General features: G+C 45.1%; 1 protein-coding gene across 1 annotated transcript; it reads left to right on the top strand.

Moving 5' to 3' along the window:
- Window positions 1–9682: 9682 nt before the first annotated feature.
- LOC119623789 (PRAME family member 17-like) lies at window positions 9683–12534 on the top strand. Its single transcript, XM_073008147.1, has 3 exons — window positions 9683–9982; window positions 10370–10948; window positions 11976–12534. The coding sequence occupies exons 1-3, from the start codon at window positions 9696–9698 to the stop codon at window positions 12532–12534; spliced, it is 1425 nt and encodes a 474-aa protein (XP_072864248.1). The 5' UTR covers window positions 9683–9695.
- Window positions 12535–17936: the final 5402 nt, after the last annotated feature.

The following is a 17936-nucleotide window of genomic DNA, read 5'->3' as shown; positions in this document are numbered from 1 at the left end:
ACACAAAGTTGCTCACACCCAGCTTTATTGTTAACATTTTACCATATTTGCTTCAGATTTCCCCTGATGAATCACCTTCCAGATGAGTCTTCCTGAATGACCCTCCCTTATTGCTGGAGTCTTGTCTCTTACTTTCTGCCCAGACAAAATCATTTTCTTGAATTCGTTGTCTACTGGCTGAGCGCGGTGGCTCATGCCTGTAATCCCAGCTACTCGGGAGACTGAGACAGGAGAATCGCTTGAATCCAGGAGGCAGAGGTTGCAGTGAGCCGAGATCCTGCCTCTGCATACCAGCCTAGGCAACGGAGTGAGAGTCTGTCTCAAAAAAATAAATAAATAAATTCTAATCAGAGACCTCACTCCCTCAAGTCTCTAGGCTCAGATAATTTCCATGTGATTTTTACCACACTGTCAGTTATGTTTGTTTGTTTGTTTGTTTGTTTTTGTTTTTGTTTTGAGACGGAGTCTTGCTCTGTCACCCACGTTAGAGTGCAGTGGCACAATCTCTGCTCACTGCAACTTCCACCTCCCAGACTCAAGCGATTCTCCTGCCTCAGCCTCCTGAGTAGCTGAGATTACAGGCACCCACCACCACACCTGGCTAAGTTTTGCATTTTTAGTAGAGACAGGGCTTCACCTTGTTGGCTAGGCTGGTCTCAAACTCCTGACCTGAAGTGATCTGCCCGCCTAGGTCGCTCAAAGTGCTGGTATTACAGGCTTGAGCCACTGTGCCCAGTTGGTATTTTCTGTCTTACATAAGATGTTCCAGAAAGAGAGGCAAATATGGAAAGCTGTCTAATTCATTTAATGAGAGAGCTATAACCTATATTTTAAAAGTGAATAAGGATATTAGAAGGAAAGTAAATTTAAAACTTATTTGGAAAAAGTTTTCTATTTTTTTTTTGAGACAGAGTTTCACTTTGTCACCCAGGCTGGAGTGCAGTGGCACAATCTTGACTCACTGCAACCTCCACCTGCAGGATTCGAGCCATTCTCCTGCCTCAGCCTCCCGAGTAGCTGGGATTACAGGCACATGCCACCACACCCAGCTACTTGTTGTATTTTTAGTAGAGGCGGAGTTTCTCCCTGTTGGCCAGGTTAGTCTCCAACTCCTGACCTCAGGTGATCCACCGCCCTCGGCCTCCCTAAGTGCGGGGATTGTAGGCATGAGCTACCGTGCCTGACCAGCAAAAGTTCTTAATAAAATATCAGCTAGCTAAATGCAACGGTCATTAGAAAGTCATATATAATGGCCATTCTGGGAAGGCCAATCACAGAAAAATCTAAGTGTAATTCACCACACTGGCCAACCAAAAGGGGGAAAAGCAAGGTTCCTAAAAAATGCAGAAAAGAATTGCAGAAAAATCAAATGAAATTTATAACAACATATTTTGGAAAATGAAATGTGGTATGTTAAAAAACTTGCATTAAACATCAGATGTAATGGATAAACATTAGCTTCCTTCCTACTGAGATATGAAAGAAGGTAAGACCCTCAGCAACTTAGGATTTAGAGACACGTAGGTATTTTGGTCAGTAGTAAAGACTCCAGATCCAGATTGATTAATTTAGGTTCAAAACTGGCTCAGTGGCCAATGGCTGTGTGATCTCCAACTTTCATAACCTTTCTGTGTCTTAGCTCACTCACTCATAAAATGGGATAATTGCAATATTGACTTCACAGAGTGCTATGAGTTAATTTAATTAAGTACTTCAAGCTGGATTTCACATAGGGCAAGCAATAATATTTTTATTGTTATTATATTTGAAAAATGTATTAGTTAAAAACTTAGGTAAGAAACCAAGGTCTATAGTTAAGGTGATTATAAGCCTTCATACACCCTGTTGCTCTGAAAATCTTAATTATAACAAGGCTGGGTGAGGTGGCTCATGCCCGTAATCCCAGCACTTTGGGAGGCCGAGGTGGGCAGATCATCTGAGGTCAGGAGTTCGAGACCAGCCTGGCCAACATGGCGAAACACCATCTGTACTAAAAATACAAGAAGTAACCAGGCATGGTGGCAGGTACCTGTAATCCCAGGTACTTGGGAGGCTAAGACACGAGAATCATTTGAACCCGGGAGCTGGAGGTTGCAGTGAGTGGAGATCGCACCATTGCACTCCAGCAGCCTGATGACAGAGTGAGACTCCATCTCCACAATAATAATAATAATAATAATAATAACAGCATGTCTGTTCACTCTCCAAAGTGTCCAGTACTGGACAATTAATTGTGAGGCCCTCTTCTGTAGCACCATACACTATAGCATATATGTAATTAAAATAAATACACATAAAAAACACAAGTATATATTCTATACACTTTCCATATATTTATATTCTGTGAGGTCACATGCAAATCGAAGGCTAGGTCAAACAGTGGTATGGCTACCTATGGAAAGGAGAGTGGAAGTGAATCACGGTAACAAAAGGAAATAGATACAGATATAGATATGAATAGATAGACATACACACATATAGCTGCAAGAAAGGGGGTTGCCATGGACCAGTGATGCCAGTGAGTCATGTAAAAAGGCTACAATTCTTGTGATTGTGTGTCCATTTGCAGGATGGGTTATAGCTTCCTTTTTTAGAAAGGCTGATGCCACAGTCATAGCAAATAAATGATTATATTTATTTTCTCTCTCTCTCTCTTTTTTTTTTTTCATAAATGAGTATAAAATGTGTTTCCTTTCTCAGGCATCTCTGGAGAAATCTCCAATGGTAGGAGAACTCAGTTTACTAGGCAGGTTATCACACAGATAAGGTTTTACAGATCCAATGGCCCTACCATTAACTTCGTTATCCTTGGTATTCTACAAAGGTTGAGTGAACAAGTGGCATCTTGAAACTAAAATTAGCTAAACTAACAAAGAAGACTGGATTACTAATTTTTTGTTTGTTTGTTTGTTTTGTTTTTTTGTTTTTTGTGTTTTTTTGTTGTTTGTTTGTTTGTTAAAGACAGAGTCTCCCTTGCCCAGACAGCAGTACAGTGCTGCTATCTCGGCTCACTGAAAACTCCACCTCGCCTCCTGGGTTCAAGTGATTCTCATGCCTCAGCCTTCCAAGTAGCTGGGATTACAAGTGCCCGCCACCACGCCCAGGTAATTTTTGTATTTTTAGTAGAAACAGGGTTTCACCATGTTGGCCAGGATGGTCAACTCCTGGTCTCAAGTGATCTGCCAGCCTCAGCCTCCCAAAGTGCTGTGATTACAGGTGTGAACCACCACGCCCAGCAAGATTGGATTACTTTAATCAAAAGTTTTACCACCGCTGTGGGAAAACACAGATCCCTTATAAGTTATTTTTTTCACCAACTACTATCAGAAGCACTGATAATAAAGTATTTACTGGAGAACTTATGCCTTTGATAATAGAACTTCCAGTATCCTCTGCACTTTTTAGCTCTGATCGTGTAACTAGAGGATCAGCTTGAGTGGATTAACCATTGCTTAAGTTGTTAGGGATGATGACACAGAGCCCAAGTCGTTTAGGCATGTCCGATGGGAAAAAGGTTTAACTCCTTAATTGTTAACACAGCCTGGCAGACTGTATGAATTGGCATCACCTGAAAGCAGCGGAAAAGGTCATTGGAGCTTACTCCACCATCCCCAGATTGGGGAGACAGGTTTGGACCTTGTCTCCAATCTCCTTGTCAGTTAATTATTTTATTTTATTTTATTTTATTTTATTTTATTTTATTTTATTTTTTGAGACAGAGTTTCACTCTTATTGATCAGGCTGGAGTACAAGGGTGCGATCTCACCTCCCTGCCACCTCTGCCTCCCAGGTTCAAGTGATTCGCCTGCCCCAGCATCCCCAGTAGCTGGGATTACAGACATGTGCCACTACACCCAGCTAATGTCATGTTTTTAGTAGAGATGGGGTTTCTCCATTTTGGTCAGGCTGGTCTCGAACTCCTGACCTCAGGTGATACACCAACCTCGGCCTCCCGAAGTGCTGGGATCACAGGCACGAGCCATTGCGCCCGGCCTTTTTTTTTTTTTTCTCCCTCTCACCCAGGCTGAAGTGCAGTGGCGTGATCTTGGCTCACTGCAACCTCTGCCTACTGGATTCAAGTGATTCTCCCACCTCAGCCTCCTGAGTAACTGCGATTACAGGCACACGCCACCATGCTTGGCTCATTTTTGTATTTTTAGTACAGAGGGGGTTTCACTATATTAGTCAGGCTGGTCTGAAACTCCTGACCGCATGATCCACCCATCTAGCCCTCCCAAAGTGCTGGGATTATAGGCGTGGGCCACCACACCTGGCCCGGTTAACTCTTAATGAATCTTTTTTTTTTTTTTCCCCTACATGGCGTCTTGCTCTGTCATCCAGGCTGTAGTGCAGTGGCACAATCTCAGTCCACTGCAACCTCTGCCCCCTGGGTTCAAGCAATTCTCCTACCTCAGCCTCCCAAATAGCTGTGACTACAGGTGCCCAACACCACGCCCAGCTAATTTTTGTATTTTTAGTAGAGATGGGGTTTCACCATGTTGGCCAGTATGGTCTCCATCTCCTGACCTCATGATCCACCCACCTCGGCCTCCTAAAGTGCTGGGATTACAGGCATGAGCCACCGTGCCTGGCCCCTATTCATTCTTCAATAGAGATGGCATGCGAGGATTACTTTATAAAGTTCACAGAAATATTTTTTCTTCCCACCCCAATCCAAACCATTACCATGCAACCTGGTGTCAATAGAAGCTGAGACTGTTGAGACAGAAATAATTAATGAATCTTTATTGGAAGCTAAATGTGAGGATCGACCTGAAAGACACACATTCACAAAGTGGGTGTGTCCCAAAATCTGTTACAAGTTGGAATGCTTTTGTGAGAAAGGTTAAAAGATGGGAATGGGACTCCTCCCATCAGTGTTTTGTTTCGTTTTTGTTTTACTGACCTGGCAAGGCTCAAATAGAGTTGTTTTTTGAATTTGCTTTTTCCATTGGAAGGTATAATACAGAGGCTACGATCATTGGCTTTAGATGACAACACAACAGGCTAAAACATTTTCCTTGCAAGACAACCAGCAAACCTTCATGATCAGAATCAAATCAATGTCCTTCTCACTGTATGTAGGTGAAGTTTTCATCAGTACTTGAAGAGTTTGAGGCACTCATGAACTCACGGTCAGATTCTTTACTCAGGGACAGGATGTAAGGCAATCCTAAGACCTTCCACAAGTGGTTAATTTGGAAGCCTGCCCAATGTGACCTGCAGGTTTTCACTGGCAATATGCAGGTGCAGATATGACAAAGAATAACCATAACCTTCGTATCACTCCCAGCTGGTGAGGAATGGGATCCTTTTGCCCCTTTCTCTCAAGAAACCAAGTTACTCATCTTGTGTGGCAACAAAATATTGGGTCTGCTCAACAGAGAAAGAGACTCTGTAAAAAAAAAAAAAAAAAAAAAAAAAAGGATTTTTATTATGAAATGAGCAAAGCAATGGGAATAAATGTGAGATTATCCAAGGAGGTAAAGGAAGACAAAGGTTTTGAAAGGAAAAATAAGGAAGATTACATAAATTGTTTTGAAAGACTCATCCTTGGTCATAAGCATCAAAACCAAAGCAGTATCAGTGCAATGTCGGATAGATTCCTCCTCCACCCCCTCAATAACCCCCAACATGTTTACCAAGTCTTCGTTCTCTCCCAAGATCCCATTAAAACACCCAGCTCAACCCTGCCCAGCCTCCACCCTAACTTCTCTTTGAAATTTTGACATGACTTTATTACAAAACTATCAGGTTTCTATGCCTGCTGCACAGGAACTTACCAATATTCTGAGACAGCAGGGTTTGCAGCAGAGAGTTTAATGATCACAGGGTGGCTGAATGAGAAGCTGGGAGGAGATCCTCAAATTCATCTCGCCAAGGAGTACTCGGGGTTTTCAGGGGATCATGGATAGCAAGGGGCTGGAAAGTTGGTATATTTTGGTGGCCGTAAGAGGTATGAAGTCATCAGGATGTCAAAACTGCAGTCTTTGGTGAGTTGGTGCCTTGCAGGGCCCTTCAGTTCAGCTGGCATCAGTAGTTTCACTGACATGCAGAACCTGAAAGAATATGTCAAATGAAAAAGTTACTGTTTTACAATGTTTAAATTGTTATCTGGAGGGCAGTTAAGGGGAACTGTAATCTAAGGTCTACATGATTTTAGGACAGCAGGCTGCCAGCAACCATGAGGAAGCAGGTCAGAGAGCAAGCTGACCTCATGATGAATGCTGAATGCGCTGCAAGCTTGGTTTATTTTGGTTTCTCCCCCTCCCTTCATCTTTGATTAAATTTATAAAGTTTATAGGTATGGTTTCAATTTCTTCCAGAGAAGCCTTAACCTAAGCCCTGAGACCACTCACACCCTCAGTGGCACCTCTCTTTCACCAGCATGAGCGAATAAACTGCTACCTTAGGTGATATAAAACCCACAAGACCATTCAATACCTGGTGGTTTTTTTTTTTTTCTGATTTTGTAGGGACGACTCCTCTGCTTTTATAAAGCTATTTTAACTATAAGTCATTTTTATAATGTTGATGTAGCCAAAGACTCCTGACAACACTACTTTCAGATTTTATTTTTTCTGTCTAATGCCCAGAACAGATCAATCCCTTCCCTGCCTCCAACTCAGGACTACGCAGGACACATATTAGTAAAATTCCATCAGAGTTTGTGGAGTTCATGAATGAATAAATTTTATTTTTCAACAGAGTCTCCCTCTGTCACCCAGACTGGAGCATAGTGATGCAATCTTGGCTCCCTGCAACCATTGCCTCTTGGGTTCAAGCAATTGTCCTGCCTCAGCCTCCTGAGTCGCTGGATTACAGGCACCCACCATCATTCCCGGCTAATTTTTGTATTTTTGAAGAGATGGGGTTTCACCATGTTGGCATGGTTGGTCTTGAACACCTGACCTCAGGTGATTCACGCAACTTTTCCTCCCAAAGTGCTGGGATTACAGGCATCAGCTACCTCACCCAGCCTTGAATGAATGAATTCTTGACTTCTACCCTACCCCTAACACTGTCAATTTCATGATTCATGAATTTAGTATGGTTATCTGAAATGAACAGATATCTGACACAATCCATTAATCTGAAGAGAGCCAAAAACACAATCACGATTAACTGGGTGGAGCTTCAGAAATCCAGTCAGATATCACTTGTTGATTGGAAGCTAGCAGTGGATAGGTGGAGGGGCGTGGGTGGGAGCTGTGATTAGAAAGGTCAATAAAAGCTTCTGAAGACCCACAGGAGAGACCCAAAGTCTTCAAGCCTGGAGTTACTGCTTGGTTCTTCCTGAGGTCTGAGCACCCTGCAAACTCAGTCCGCATCTGGTAAGTGCCTAATTTCTGTAAGGACACTCCCATCTGACCTACAGTCAGCCCGTCTGGGATGGTGGCAGTGCAGCCTACGATGGGATAGAGTTATATCTTGTTGTTGTTTTTTTCTCATATGAGCAATTTGAAGGTTTGAATTTTTCCCTCTAAATGCAGTTTTGTCTTTATTTCAAAAAATGTGATTGTGCTTTGGTTTATGTCATTTCATAATTCTTGATGGGAGCAGTGACTCATGCCTGTAACCCCAACACTTTGGGAGGCCAAAGTGGGAGGATCATTTGAGCCCAGGGGTTTGAGACCAACCTGGGAAACATGGCAAAAATGCTTCTCTACCAAATATTCTTCTTTTGAGGGGGGATGGAGTCTCACTCTGTTGCCAAGGCTGGAGTGCAGTGACATGATCTTGACTCACTGCAACCTCCGCCTCCCAGGTTCAAGCAATTCCCATGCCTCAGTCTCCTGAGTAGCTGATATTACATCCATTTGTCACCATGCCTGGCTAATTTTTGTATTTTTAGTAGAAGTGGGGTTTTACCATGATGGCCAGTTTGGTCTTGAATTCCTGACCTCAAGTGATCCACCTGCCTTGGCTGCCCAAACTGGTGGAATTACAGCCGTGAGTCAATGGAGGTCGGCCTCTACAAAAAAAAAAAAAAAAAAATTTTAAATTAGCCGAGCGTGGTGGCATGCATCTGTATTCCCAGTTATTTGGGTGACTGAGGTGGGAGAATCGCTTGAGCCCAGAAGATTGAGGGTGCAGTGTGCCATGCTCACACCACTGCTGTACTCCAGCCTGGGCAACAGAGTAAGATCCTGTCCAAAAAAAAAAAAAATCTTAACCAAAGACGATCTTTGACCTTAATTTTAAACAAATCACATCCTCACTGTAACTCTTCCACCTGAATGGAGACATGGATGTGGGGGTGCATGCTTGTAATACCAGCTATGTGGAAGGCTGAAGCATGAGAATCGCTTGAACCTGGAAGTTGGAGGTTACAGTGAGCCAAGATTGTGCAACTGCACTCTAGCCTGGGCATCAGCTCCCCCTACTCCAACAAATATTAAATTATACCACCCAGGTGATCATTGGATACATGAAGATTTCTACTGTGTTTTCTTAGGGACTGTCATGTCTGTCTTTGTAAAACTGTTTTAACTCTGAAATATTTTGATACATTTGATGTGGCCAAGGTCCCTCAACGAAGATGTTTTCAAGATTTTTTCTTTCTGTCTAATGTCAGGAAGAGATTCAACCCTTCCCTATCTCACACTCAAGACTATGAAGGACACATATTAGTAAAGCTCCACGTTTGTGGAGTGAATCAGTGAATTAGTCCTGGGCTTTCATCTTATCCCTAAATCTTTCACTTCGGTGGATGAATATCTAATTCAATCTGTTAACCTAGAAGAAAGCCAAAAATCCAACGAGGATTAACTGGGTGGGGCTTAAGAAGTCTAATCAAATGTATTCTCTCTCGCACGCTCTCTCTCTCTCTCTCTTTTTTTTTTTTTTTTTTTTTTTTTTTTGGTGAATCTAACCTATTTCCCAGGCTAGAGTGCAGTGGTAAAATGTCAGCTCACTGCAACGTCTGCCTCCCGGGTTCAAGTGATCCTCCTGCCTCAGCCTCCCTAGTAGCTTGGACTACAGGCACACATCACTGTACCTGGCTAATTTTCCTAATTTTAGTAGAGGTAGGGCTTTACCATGTTGGCCATGCTGGTCTCGATCTCCTGACCTAAGATGATCCACCTTCCTCTGCCTCCCAAAGTACTGGGATTACAGGTGTGAGTCACTGCACTCAGCCAAAGTGGTTCATTTTTAAGATGTGTAAGAGGTGTGTATTGGAAACATCTGTGTCTTGCGAATGATGCATAACACCGTCGCATGGCTTTTAAAGCTTCTCACTGAAGTTTTCAATAATGAGGCTGGGCACAGGGTCATGCCTGTAATCCCAGCACTTTGGGAGACCAAGCGGGGTGGATTGTTTGAGTCTAGGAGTTCAAGACTAGCAGGGACAACATAGTGAAACCCACTGTCTTTACAAAAAGTCATCAAATAAAAGATTAGCTGGGCATGAGATCTGAACTTCACATTTCACAGTGCTATGAATTCAGTGGAGCAGTGGCTAATAATCATGGACTAGGAAAGATCTTGCCTGCTCTTTAGAGGTTGGGACACACTCTTCTTGGTATCTGTGTCACTTATTACAGAATGGAATTGGAGTAAACTGAGGGCTTTTTCACACATGCTGGAGAAATGACTTTGGCCCTAGAAGTGGGGGTTGCAGGGGATTGGCCTGAGAAACTTGCCTTTTCACTGGATTGTCCTCTAGAGATTTTCCTTACAGGTTTGTCAGAATGACCCTCCAGTCCCCATCCAGACTCCTGGAGCTGGCAGGGCAGAGCCTGCTGAGGAACCGGTTCTTGACCATCTTCACCCTGGATGAGCTGCCCAGGGAGGTCTTCCCCCTGATGTTCATGGAGGCCTTCAGCATGAGACATTATGAGACCCTGAAGCTGATGGTGCAGGCCTGGCCCTTCCTCCGCCTCCCTCTGGGATCCCTGATGAAGACACCTCATCTGGAGACCTTGCGAGCTGTGCTGAAGGGACTTGATACACTGCTGGCCCAGAAGGTTCGGCCCAGGTAAGGTGACTCAGGTGGCCTGGTGGGAAGGGCCCAGGCATCCAGGGAAGGGACAGCTGGCTCAGGTGTGGCGGAGTTGGGGAGCTAGGGTGGCTCAGAGGCTTCTGATGGTGCCCATGAGAGGCCTTGGCCATGGCCCAGCTCCTCTGGGAAAGGACTGCTCACCATACAGGGTCCACCGAGGAAACGGGAACCTGCTTCCTCCCAGTGGAAGGTCAAGGTACTAGAAGTGGGTGCCAGGGAGAATCCAAGGGGGAACGGGATGGAGAAGAGACAGAAGTGGGAGCACTGAGGGCAGAAGCAGCTGATGTCCTGAATGTGGAGGGGAAGTTCAGGTCAGGGGTGGGTCCTTGCTCATTCTGAGCTTTTCCCCCATGTTACTCACAGGAGATGGAAACTTCAAGTGCTGGATTTGCGGGATGTTGATGAGAATTTCTGGACCGTATGGTCTGGAGCCCGGGCCCTGTTCTGCTCCCCAGAGGCCATGAGTAAGAGGCAGACAGTGGAGGACTGTCCAAGGATGGGAGAGCACCAGCCCTTGAAGGTGTTCATAGACCTCTGCCTAAAGGACAGTGCGCTGGATGAATGCCTGAGCTACCTCTGTGGGTGGGTCCGCTACAGAAGAGGTCTCGTGCACCTGTGTTGTAGTAAGGTGCAGAATTATTCAATGCCCACTTCAAGTTTCAGAAATCTATTGAAAAGGATATACCCAGACAGTATCCAGGAGTTGGAAGTCAGAAGAAAGTGCTCTTTAAATAAAACAGGAAAGTTTGCCCCTTACCTGAGCCGGATGAACAATCTTCGCAAACTCTTTTTGGCCTTCGGTTACCACGGTGAGTTATACGTGAGCGGCCTCCAGCAGTTCATTCCTGACTTGGACTCTACATTCCTCTGCCTGTCCTACCCCCAGATGCTTTATATAAGAAAGATCAGCAATATCAAAGAGCACCTGGAGCACCTGCTCAGGTAAGAAAGGATGGTGAGCTTTCTCTGTAGACCATACCACAGACTTTTGTTCTTTTTCACAGTGAACGCTAGTGGGCATCTACTGTGTACCAGCCACTGGTGATGTCACAGGGAATGGGAGGCTAGGATATCAACACATTATGCTGTTCAGTGCTCTATAACCTGAAGTGGGTATCACAGAACGGCTCAAATAAGGGCAGAGGGATGGCCTGGGGTAGTTGCGACACAGAGAGACATGTAGGGAGCTAGTTAGTCAGGGGTTCAGATCTAAGGAGGGTGCATTTGTGAATTCCTTTCTAGGAAGTGTGTTTAAAGTTAATATGTTGAAACTTACTCTTCATATAGAGGAGAGTGTGAAAGAAGGGAAAGTGCATCAAACGTGTCCGTTTCACAGTAGAAGCTCTGTCCTCACAGCTTAGTAAATGCCAATGATCCTGTCTCTAATTTCCTGTCTTTAAAAGGTTCTATTGAACTCCAGGAAAAGTAGTTGGCATGGGAAAAGCATGCTTCTTGGACAGAGGTGAGGGAGTAGGCATGAGAGTGGTATAAAGTGATAGGTGGTTTACAGACACAGACATGCCAGGGAACCTTTGCAGGCAGGTAGCCCCCTAGCTGATATCTGTAGACCTTGCTCAGCCGAGTTCTTTGTGCACATCTCCCACTGGGCTCCTCTGGCCCAGAGATGAGGTTGTCTGCTGAAAGATGAAGTAAAGAGGCTTTAAGGAGTTTGTGGCCTTGAACCAATCACACAAACAAGGGTGAAAAGGACTGAGCCTAAAATGGAACTCCCCTTGAATGATCTGAGTCTTCATCAGACAGCACCTTGCATGCAGACCATCATCTGATGATGGGAACAAACTTGGGTTTGGGTGAAACAGGCTTCCCCATTGCAGGTTACCATAACATCTGTGCTGTAGTAAGGTGCAGAATTACTCAATGCCCACTTCAAGTTTACCACTGAGATTGTTTCCCACCCCCCTCCTCTAACTGGCACCATTGCCCAAAACTAACTTCTTGCTCTCCCTAGGTGCCTCAAGAACCCCTTGGGGACCTTTGCATTATGTCATGCTTACCTAACTGATCCGGACATGCAGTGTCTGTCTCAGTACCCAAGCCTCAGTCAGCTAAAGGAGCTGCATCTGATTCATATCCTAATGTGGACCACCAATCTTGAGCCCCTTGGAGCTCTGCTAGAGAAAGTTGCTGCTACTCTCCAGATCCTCAACTTAAAGGACTGTCGGATCCAGGACTCCCAACTCAGGGTCCTCCTGCCTGCCCTGAGCCGCTGCTGCCAGCTCACCACCTTCTACTTTCGTGGAAATGAGACCTCTACGAATGCTCTGAAAGACCTGCTGCGTCACACAGGCGGGCTGAGCAAGTTAGGCCTGGAGTTGTATCCTGCCCCTCTGGAGAGTCTTGACAACAGGGGTCATGTCAACTGGGAGATCCTTGCCCCAATTCGGGCTGAGCTGATGCAGACGCTCAGGGAAGTCAGGCAGCCCAAGAGGATCTTTTTTGGTCCCGTTCCCTGCCCTTCCTGTGGCTCATGGCCATCTGGGAGAGTTGACTTCCATCTTTGCTCCTAGGGAAGAGCTGGTTAGTGGGATGGATAAGCTTTCTTCTGGACCCTTGGACACTGAAATCTAGGACATAGGTGCCTTTTTTTTTTTTTTTTTTTGATGGAGTTTCGCTATCTCCCTCAGGCTGAAATGCAGTGGCACAATCTCATCTCACTGCAACCTCCACCTCCCAGGTTCAAGTGATTCTCCTGCCTTAGTCTCCCTAGTACCTGGCGTTACTGGCGTGTGCCACCACGCCCATCTAATTTTTGTATTTTTAGTAGAGACAGGGTTTCATGATGTTGGTAAAGGCTGGCCTCGAACTCCTGACCTCAAGTGATCTGACCACCTTGGCCTTCCATAGTGCTGGGTTTACAGGCAAGAGCAGCCGTGCCCGGTGAGGTGCATCTTAAAGGAAGCACACAGCCATGGGTTTCAGGCAAGTGCTGACTGTGAGCGGAAAAACAAAGGCGACTCAGCTGGGGGCAGGACTGGGTGAAAATGCTGACTTGGCATCGATGAGGCCTTCAGGGACCTGTTTCCTAGACTCAGAAATGGAACCTGAAGTTCTAGAGTGATGCAGGAGTTACCCCCGCAAGGATGGTTGTTTGAAAATGTCAAAAATAAATGGAACCTGAATGGAAACTTTCTGGTGTCTTCCATGATTGATCAATCCGTTTTAGCTATTTATACATCAGAAATCTCTAGTTGCTGATGAAAGGTACTAAGTTTTCTGTGATTGAGGTTCAGCTACAGCAAATAAAGGCATCAAAACTGAAATGTGGTCATTCTGATTAATTCTCATCCATTTTTTACCCTCTTCAGTCATCTATTTCTTCCTTGCTTTCTCCCATGCCTGTTCACTGGGTTCATTCACAAGAGATGCACACTTGGGGCCTGGAACATTCTGTGTGGGCAATGATGATGAGCCATTGCAATCTACCCTCTTCTCAGGGGCCCTCACTGCTCCCCAGATACCGAGACCCTGCTCACTCCTAACAGGCAGATCCAGAGGAATCCGTTCCTGAAAACTGGCCATGCCAGGAAACAGCTTCACTGCACCAGGGGCTGCCCCCTGACCTGGAAGGGAATGGCCATAGCGCGTATTGCAGGAGCCTCGTAACATCACCAACCCTTGCCTGTCCTCACGGTGGCTGGTGGGTTTCACTGAATTAAGGTGTCCAATTTCCCTTTTAGAAAAATGCATATTACATATTCTAAGTATTTCTAGTGCACATTAATACAAAAACACATCTTTTGGAAAGCTAATTCATATCAATGAGATATCTTCCTATAACATCTCCCTTCTCTCCTTATCAAGAAACAGGAGACACCAGGGCACTGACCTGTAGGCAGTGTTCCTGCACTGCCTTGAGAATCTCTTTGGAACTTGCCCCATGTGGGCCAGGAAGCTCTCTGATGGTTCACTCAGGTGAACCTGAGTTCACTGTGTTGATCTCCTTGATCTCAAACTCCTAGACTCAAGTGTTCCTCCTATCTTGGCCTCCCAAAGTGCTGCAATTACAAGCATGAGCCACCGTGCCTAGTTTTACTATTTTTTTAATTTTAAAATTGTTGTGGATGTATAAATATTGTGTATATATACAGGGTACATCTGATGTTCTTTTTTTTCTTTCTTTCTTTCTTTTTTTTTTTTTTTTTTTTTTGAGGTGGAGTCTCCCTTTGTCACCCAGGCTGGAGTACAATGACACAATCTCGGCTCACTGCAAACTCCGCCTCTCAGGTTCAAGAAATTCTACTGCCTCAGCTTCCTGAGCAGCTGGGACTACAGGAGCCCATCACCACACCTGACTGATTTTTTTATTTTTAGTGGAGACCAGGTTTCACCAGGTTGGCCAGGCTGGTCTCGAACTCCTGACCTCAGGTAATCCACCCGCTTCGGCCTCCCAAAGTGCTGGGATTATAGACATGAGCCACCACAACTGGCCTGATATTCTGATACAAGCGTAAAATGTGTAATGTTCAAATCAGGGTAACACGGGTTTTCACCATCTCAAGAATTTATCATTTCTTTGTGTAAGCAACATTCCAATTCCATTGTTTTAATTATGTAGAAATTTACTATGAACTATTGTCAACATGAGCTGCCCTATGGTGCTACTGAACACTAGATCTTATTCCTTCCTAACTACATTTTTGTACCCATGAACCATCCCCCGCCTCCCTTTTTTTTCTTGAGATGGAACTTGCCCCATGTGGGACTTGCCCCATGTCACCCAGGTCACCCAGGCTGTCACCCAGGCTGGAGTGCAGTGGTGCAATCTCAGCTTATGGCAAGCTCCGATTCCCAGGTTCACGCCATTCTCCTGCCTCAGCCTCTGAGTAGCTGGGACTACAGGTACATGCCACCACACCCAGCTAAATATTTATTTTTTTGTATTTTTAGTAGAGACAGGGTTTCACCATATTAGCAGGGATGGTCCCAATCTTCTGACCTCATGATCCGCCCGCCTTGGCCTCCCACAGTGCTGGGAATACAGATGTGAGCCACCACGCCCTTCTTATCCTTTGTTTCCCATTATCCTTCCTAGCTTCTGATAACCATCATTCTACTCTCTATTTTTAAGTTTCATGTCTTTTAGTCCCTAAATATGAGTGAGAATATGCCATGTTTGTCTTTCTGTATCTGGCTTACTTCACTTAACATAACACCCTCCAGTTCCATCCATGTTGCTGCAGATGACAGGATTTCATTCATGTTTACGGCTGAATGATATTCTATTGTGTATATTCACCACATTTTCTTGATCCATTCATCTGTTGATGGACACTTAGGTTGATTCCATATTTTGGCTATTGTGGATAGTGCTGCAATAAATATGGGAGTGCAGGCCGGGTACAGTGGCTCACACCTGTAATCCCAGAACATTGGAAGGCAGAGGCGGGTGGATCACTTGAGGTCAGGATTAGAGACCAGCCTGACCAACATGATGAAACTCCATTTCTACTAAAAATACAAAATTAGCCGGGCATGGTGGCACACGCCTGTAATCCCAGCTACTTGGGAGGTTGAGGCAGGAGACTCACCTAAACCAAGGTAGAGGTTGCAGTGAGCTAAGATCACACCACTGCACTTCAGCCTGTGCAACAAGAGTAAAAACTCAGTCTCACAAAAATAAAAAGAAATAAAGAAAAATAAAAATAATATGGAAGTGCAGATATCTCTTAGATATATTTCTTTTTTCTTTAGGATATATATCCAGCAGTGGGATTTATGGTTCATATAGTAATTTTATTTTTATTTTTTGGAGAAAACTCCACACTGTTTTTCATAGCAGCTGTACTAATTTACATAACTACCAACGGTGTACCAGGGTTCTCATTTCTCCATAGCCTACTTAGCATTATTTTCTGTTGGTTTTTTATTTTTTCAGAGACAGGGTCTTGCAATGTTGCCCAGGTTGGTTTTGAACTTCTGGCCTCAAGTGATCCTCCCACCTCAGCCTCTCAAAGTGCTGGGATTACAGAAGTGAGTCACTGCACCCGATCTACTGAGTAAATTCGAATCCTCGCAGGAGGCTGTGACTCTGGGTTACCTGGTTTGTATCAGTTGACACACATGTATTAGGACCTGGGAAAGCCTAAAAATGAACGACTACAGCAGGGTGGAAAAAAGCCTGAAGAAAGTATTATCATCCCCTCAAGAGATACTTCCAGGAATGGCCCAAAAGATACAACAATCCCCACTGCCTTCCCACATAAGATTGACTGGTCCATTGTTATTTGTTGATTGATTGATTTTTTCTGAGACAGGATCTCCCTCTGTCACCTGGGCTGGAGGGTTGTGGTGGATCATAGTTCACTGCAGCCTCAACCTCCTGGGCTCAAGAAATCCTCCCACCTCAGCCTCCTGAGTAGCTGAGACCACAGATGCACAAAACCACAGCTGGCTAATTTGTTTCATTTTTATAGAGATGGGGACTCCCTCTGTTGGCTAGGCTGGTCTCTAACTCCTGGTCTCAAGCGATCCTCCTGCCTCGGCCTCCAGAAGTGCTGGGATTACTCTTGAGTCGCCATGCTCAGTCAAGTGGTTTATGACTGCACCATGTGAACAGAAGACAGATGTGTCAGTTTTTGATTCCAAGTCTAGAATGGTAATTTCCTTTGTAAAACATTCTGGTCTTATAATAATAACTAGGGAGTATTTCCCGCTAGAACTTGAAGGGCTAGGACAACTTTACTCATTAATGGACTTCGACCACAGCTTGGTGACCTGATTGAAAAACATAACATAGGCTGGGCGTGGTGGCTCACTCCTGTAATCTCAGCACTTTGGGAGGCCAAGGTGGGCGGATCATGAGGTCCGGTGATCGAGATCATCCTGGCTAACAGGTGAAACCCCATCTCTACTAATAATACAAAAAATTAACCAGGCCTGGTTGTGGGCGCCTGTAGTCCCAGCTATTGCAGAGGCTGAGGCAGCAGAATCGCTTGAGCCCGGGAGGCAGAGGTTACAGTGAGCCGAGATCGTGCCACTGCACTCCAGCCTGGGCGACAGAGTGAGACACCACCTCAAAAAAAAAAAGGAAAAGAAAAAAATCACAGGCCAGGCGCAGTGGCTCAAGCCTGTAATCCCAGCACTTTGGGAGGCCGAGACGGGTGGATCACGAGGTCAGGAGATCGAGACCATCCTGGCTAACACGGTGAAACCCCGTCCCTACTAAAAAATACAAAAAACTAGCCGGGCGAGGCGGTGGGCGCCTGTAGTCCCAACTACTCGGGAGGCTGAGGCAGGAGAATGGCGTGAACCCGGGAGGCAGAACTTGCAGTGAGCTGAGATCGCGCCACTGCACTCCAGCCTGGGCGATAGGGCGAGACTCCGTCTCAAAAAAAAAAAAAAAAAAAAAAGAAAGAAAGAAAAAAAATCACATAAGAAATTCCCAGGCTAGGTACTGTGGGTCACACCTGTAATCCCAGCATTTTGGTGGGCTGAGGTGGGTGGCTCATTTGAGGTCAGGAGTTCAAAACCAGCCTGACTAACATGGTGAAATCCCAACTCTACTAAAAATACAAAAGGCCGGACACGGCGGCTCACGTCTGTAATCCCAGCACTTTGGGAGACCAAGGTGGGCGGATCATGAGGTCAGGAGTTTGAGAGCAGCCTGGTCAACATAGTGAAACCACATTTCTACTAAACATGCAAAAGTTGCCCAGACATGGTGGCACGCACCTGTGGTCCCTGCTACTCGGGAGGCTGAGGCAGGAGAAGCCTTGAACTCAGGAGGCAGAGTTTGCAGTGAGCCAAGATTGCGCTGCTGCGCTCCAGCCTGGGCAACAGAGGGAGACTCCATCATACAAAAAAAAAAAAAAAAGCAGTTACTGATATGACTGAATTGGTCACCATAGGTGAACATTTTAAGAGAGTTCTAGAATATAAAATATCCAATGCTGAAAGAAAAGAATGCAAA

The sequence above is a fragment of the Chlorocebus sabaeus genome, chromosome 20, assembly GCF_047675955.1.
Source record: "Chlorocebus sabaeus isolate Y175 chromosome 20, mChlSab1.0.hap1, whole genome shotgun sequence".
Classification (NCBI taxonomy): domain Eukaryota; kingdom Metazoa; phylum Chordata; class Mammalia; order Primates; family Cercopithecidae; genus Chlorocebus; species Chlorocebus sabaeus.
The sequence above is the reverse complement of the archived record's forward strand: the minus strand, read 5'-3'. Positions and strand labels throughout refer to the sequence as shown.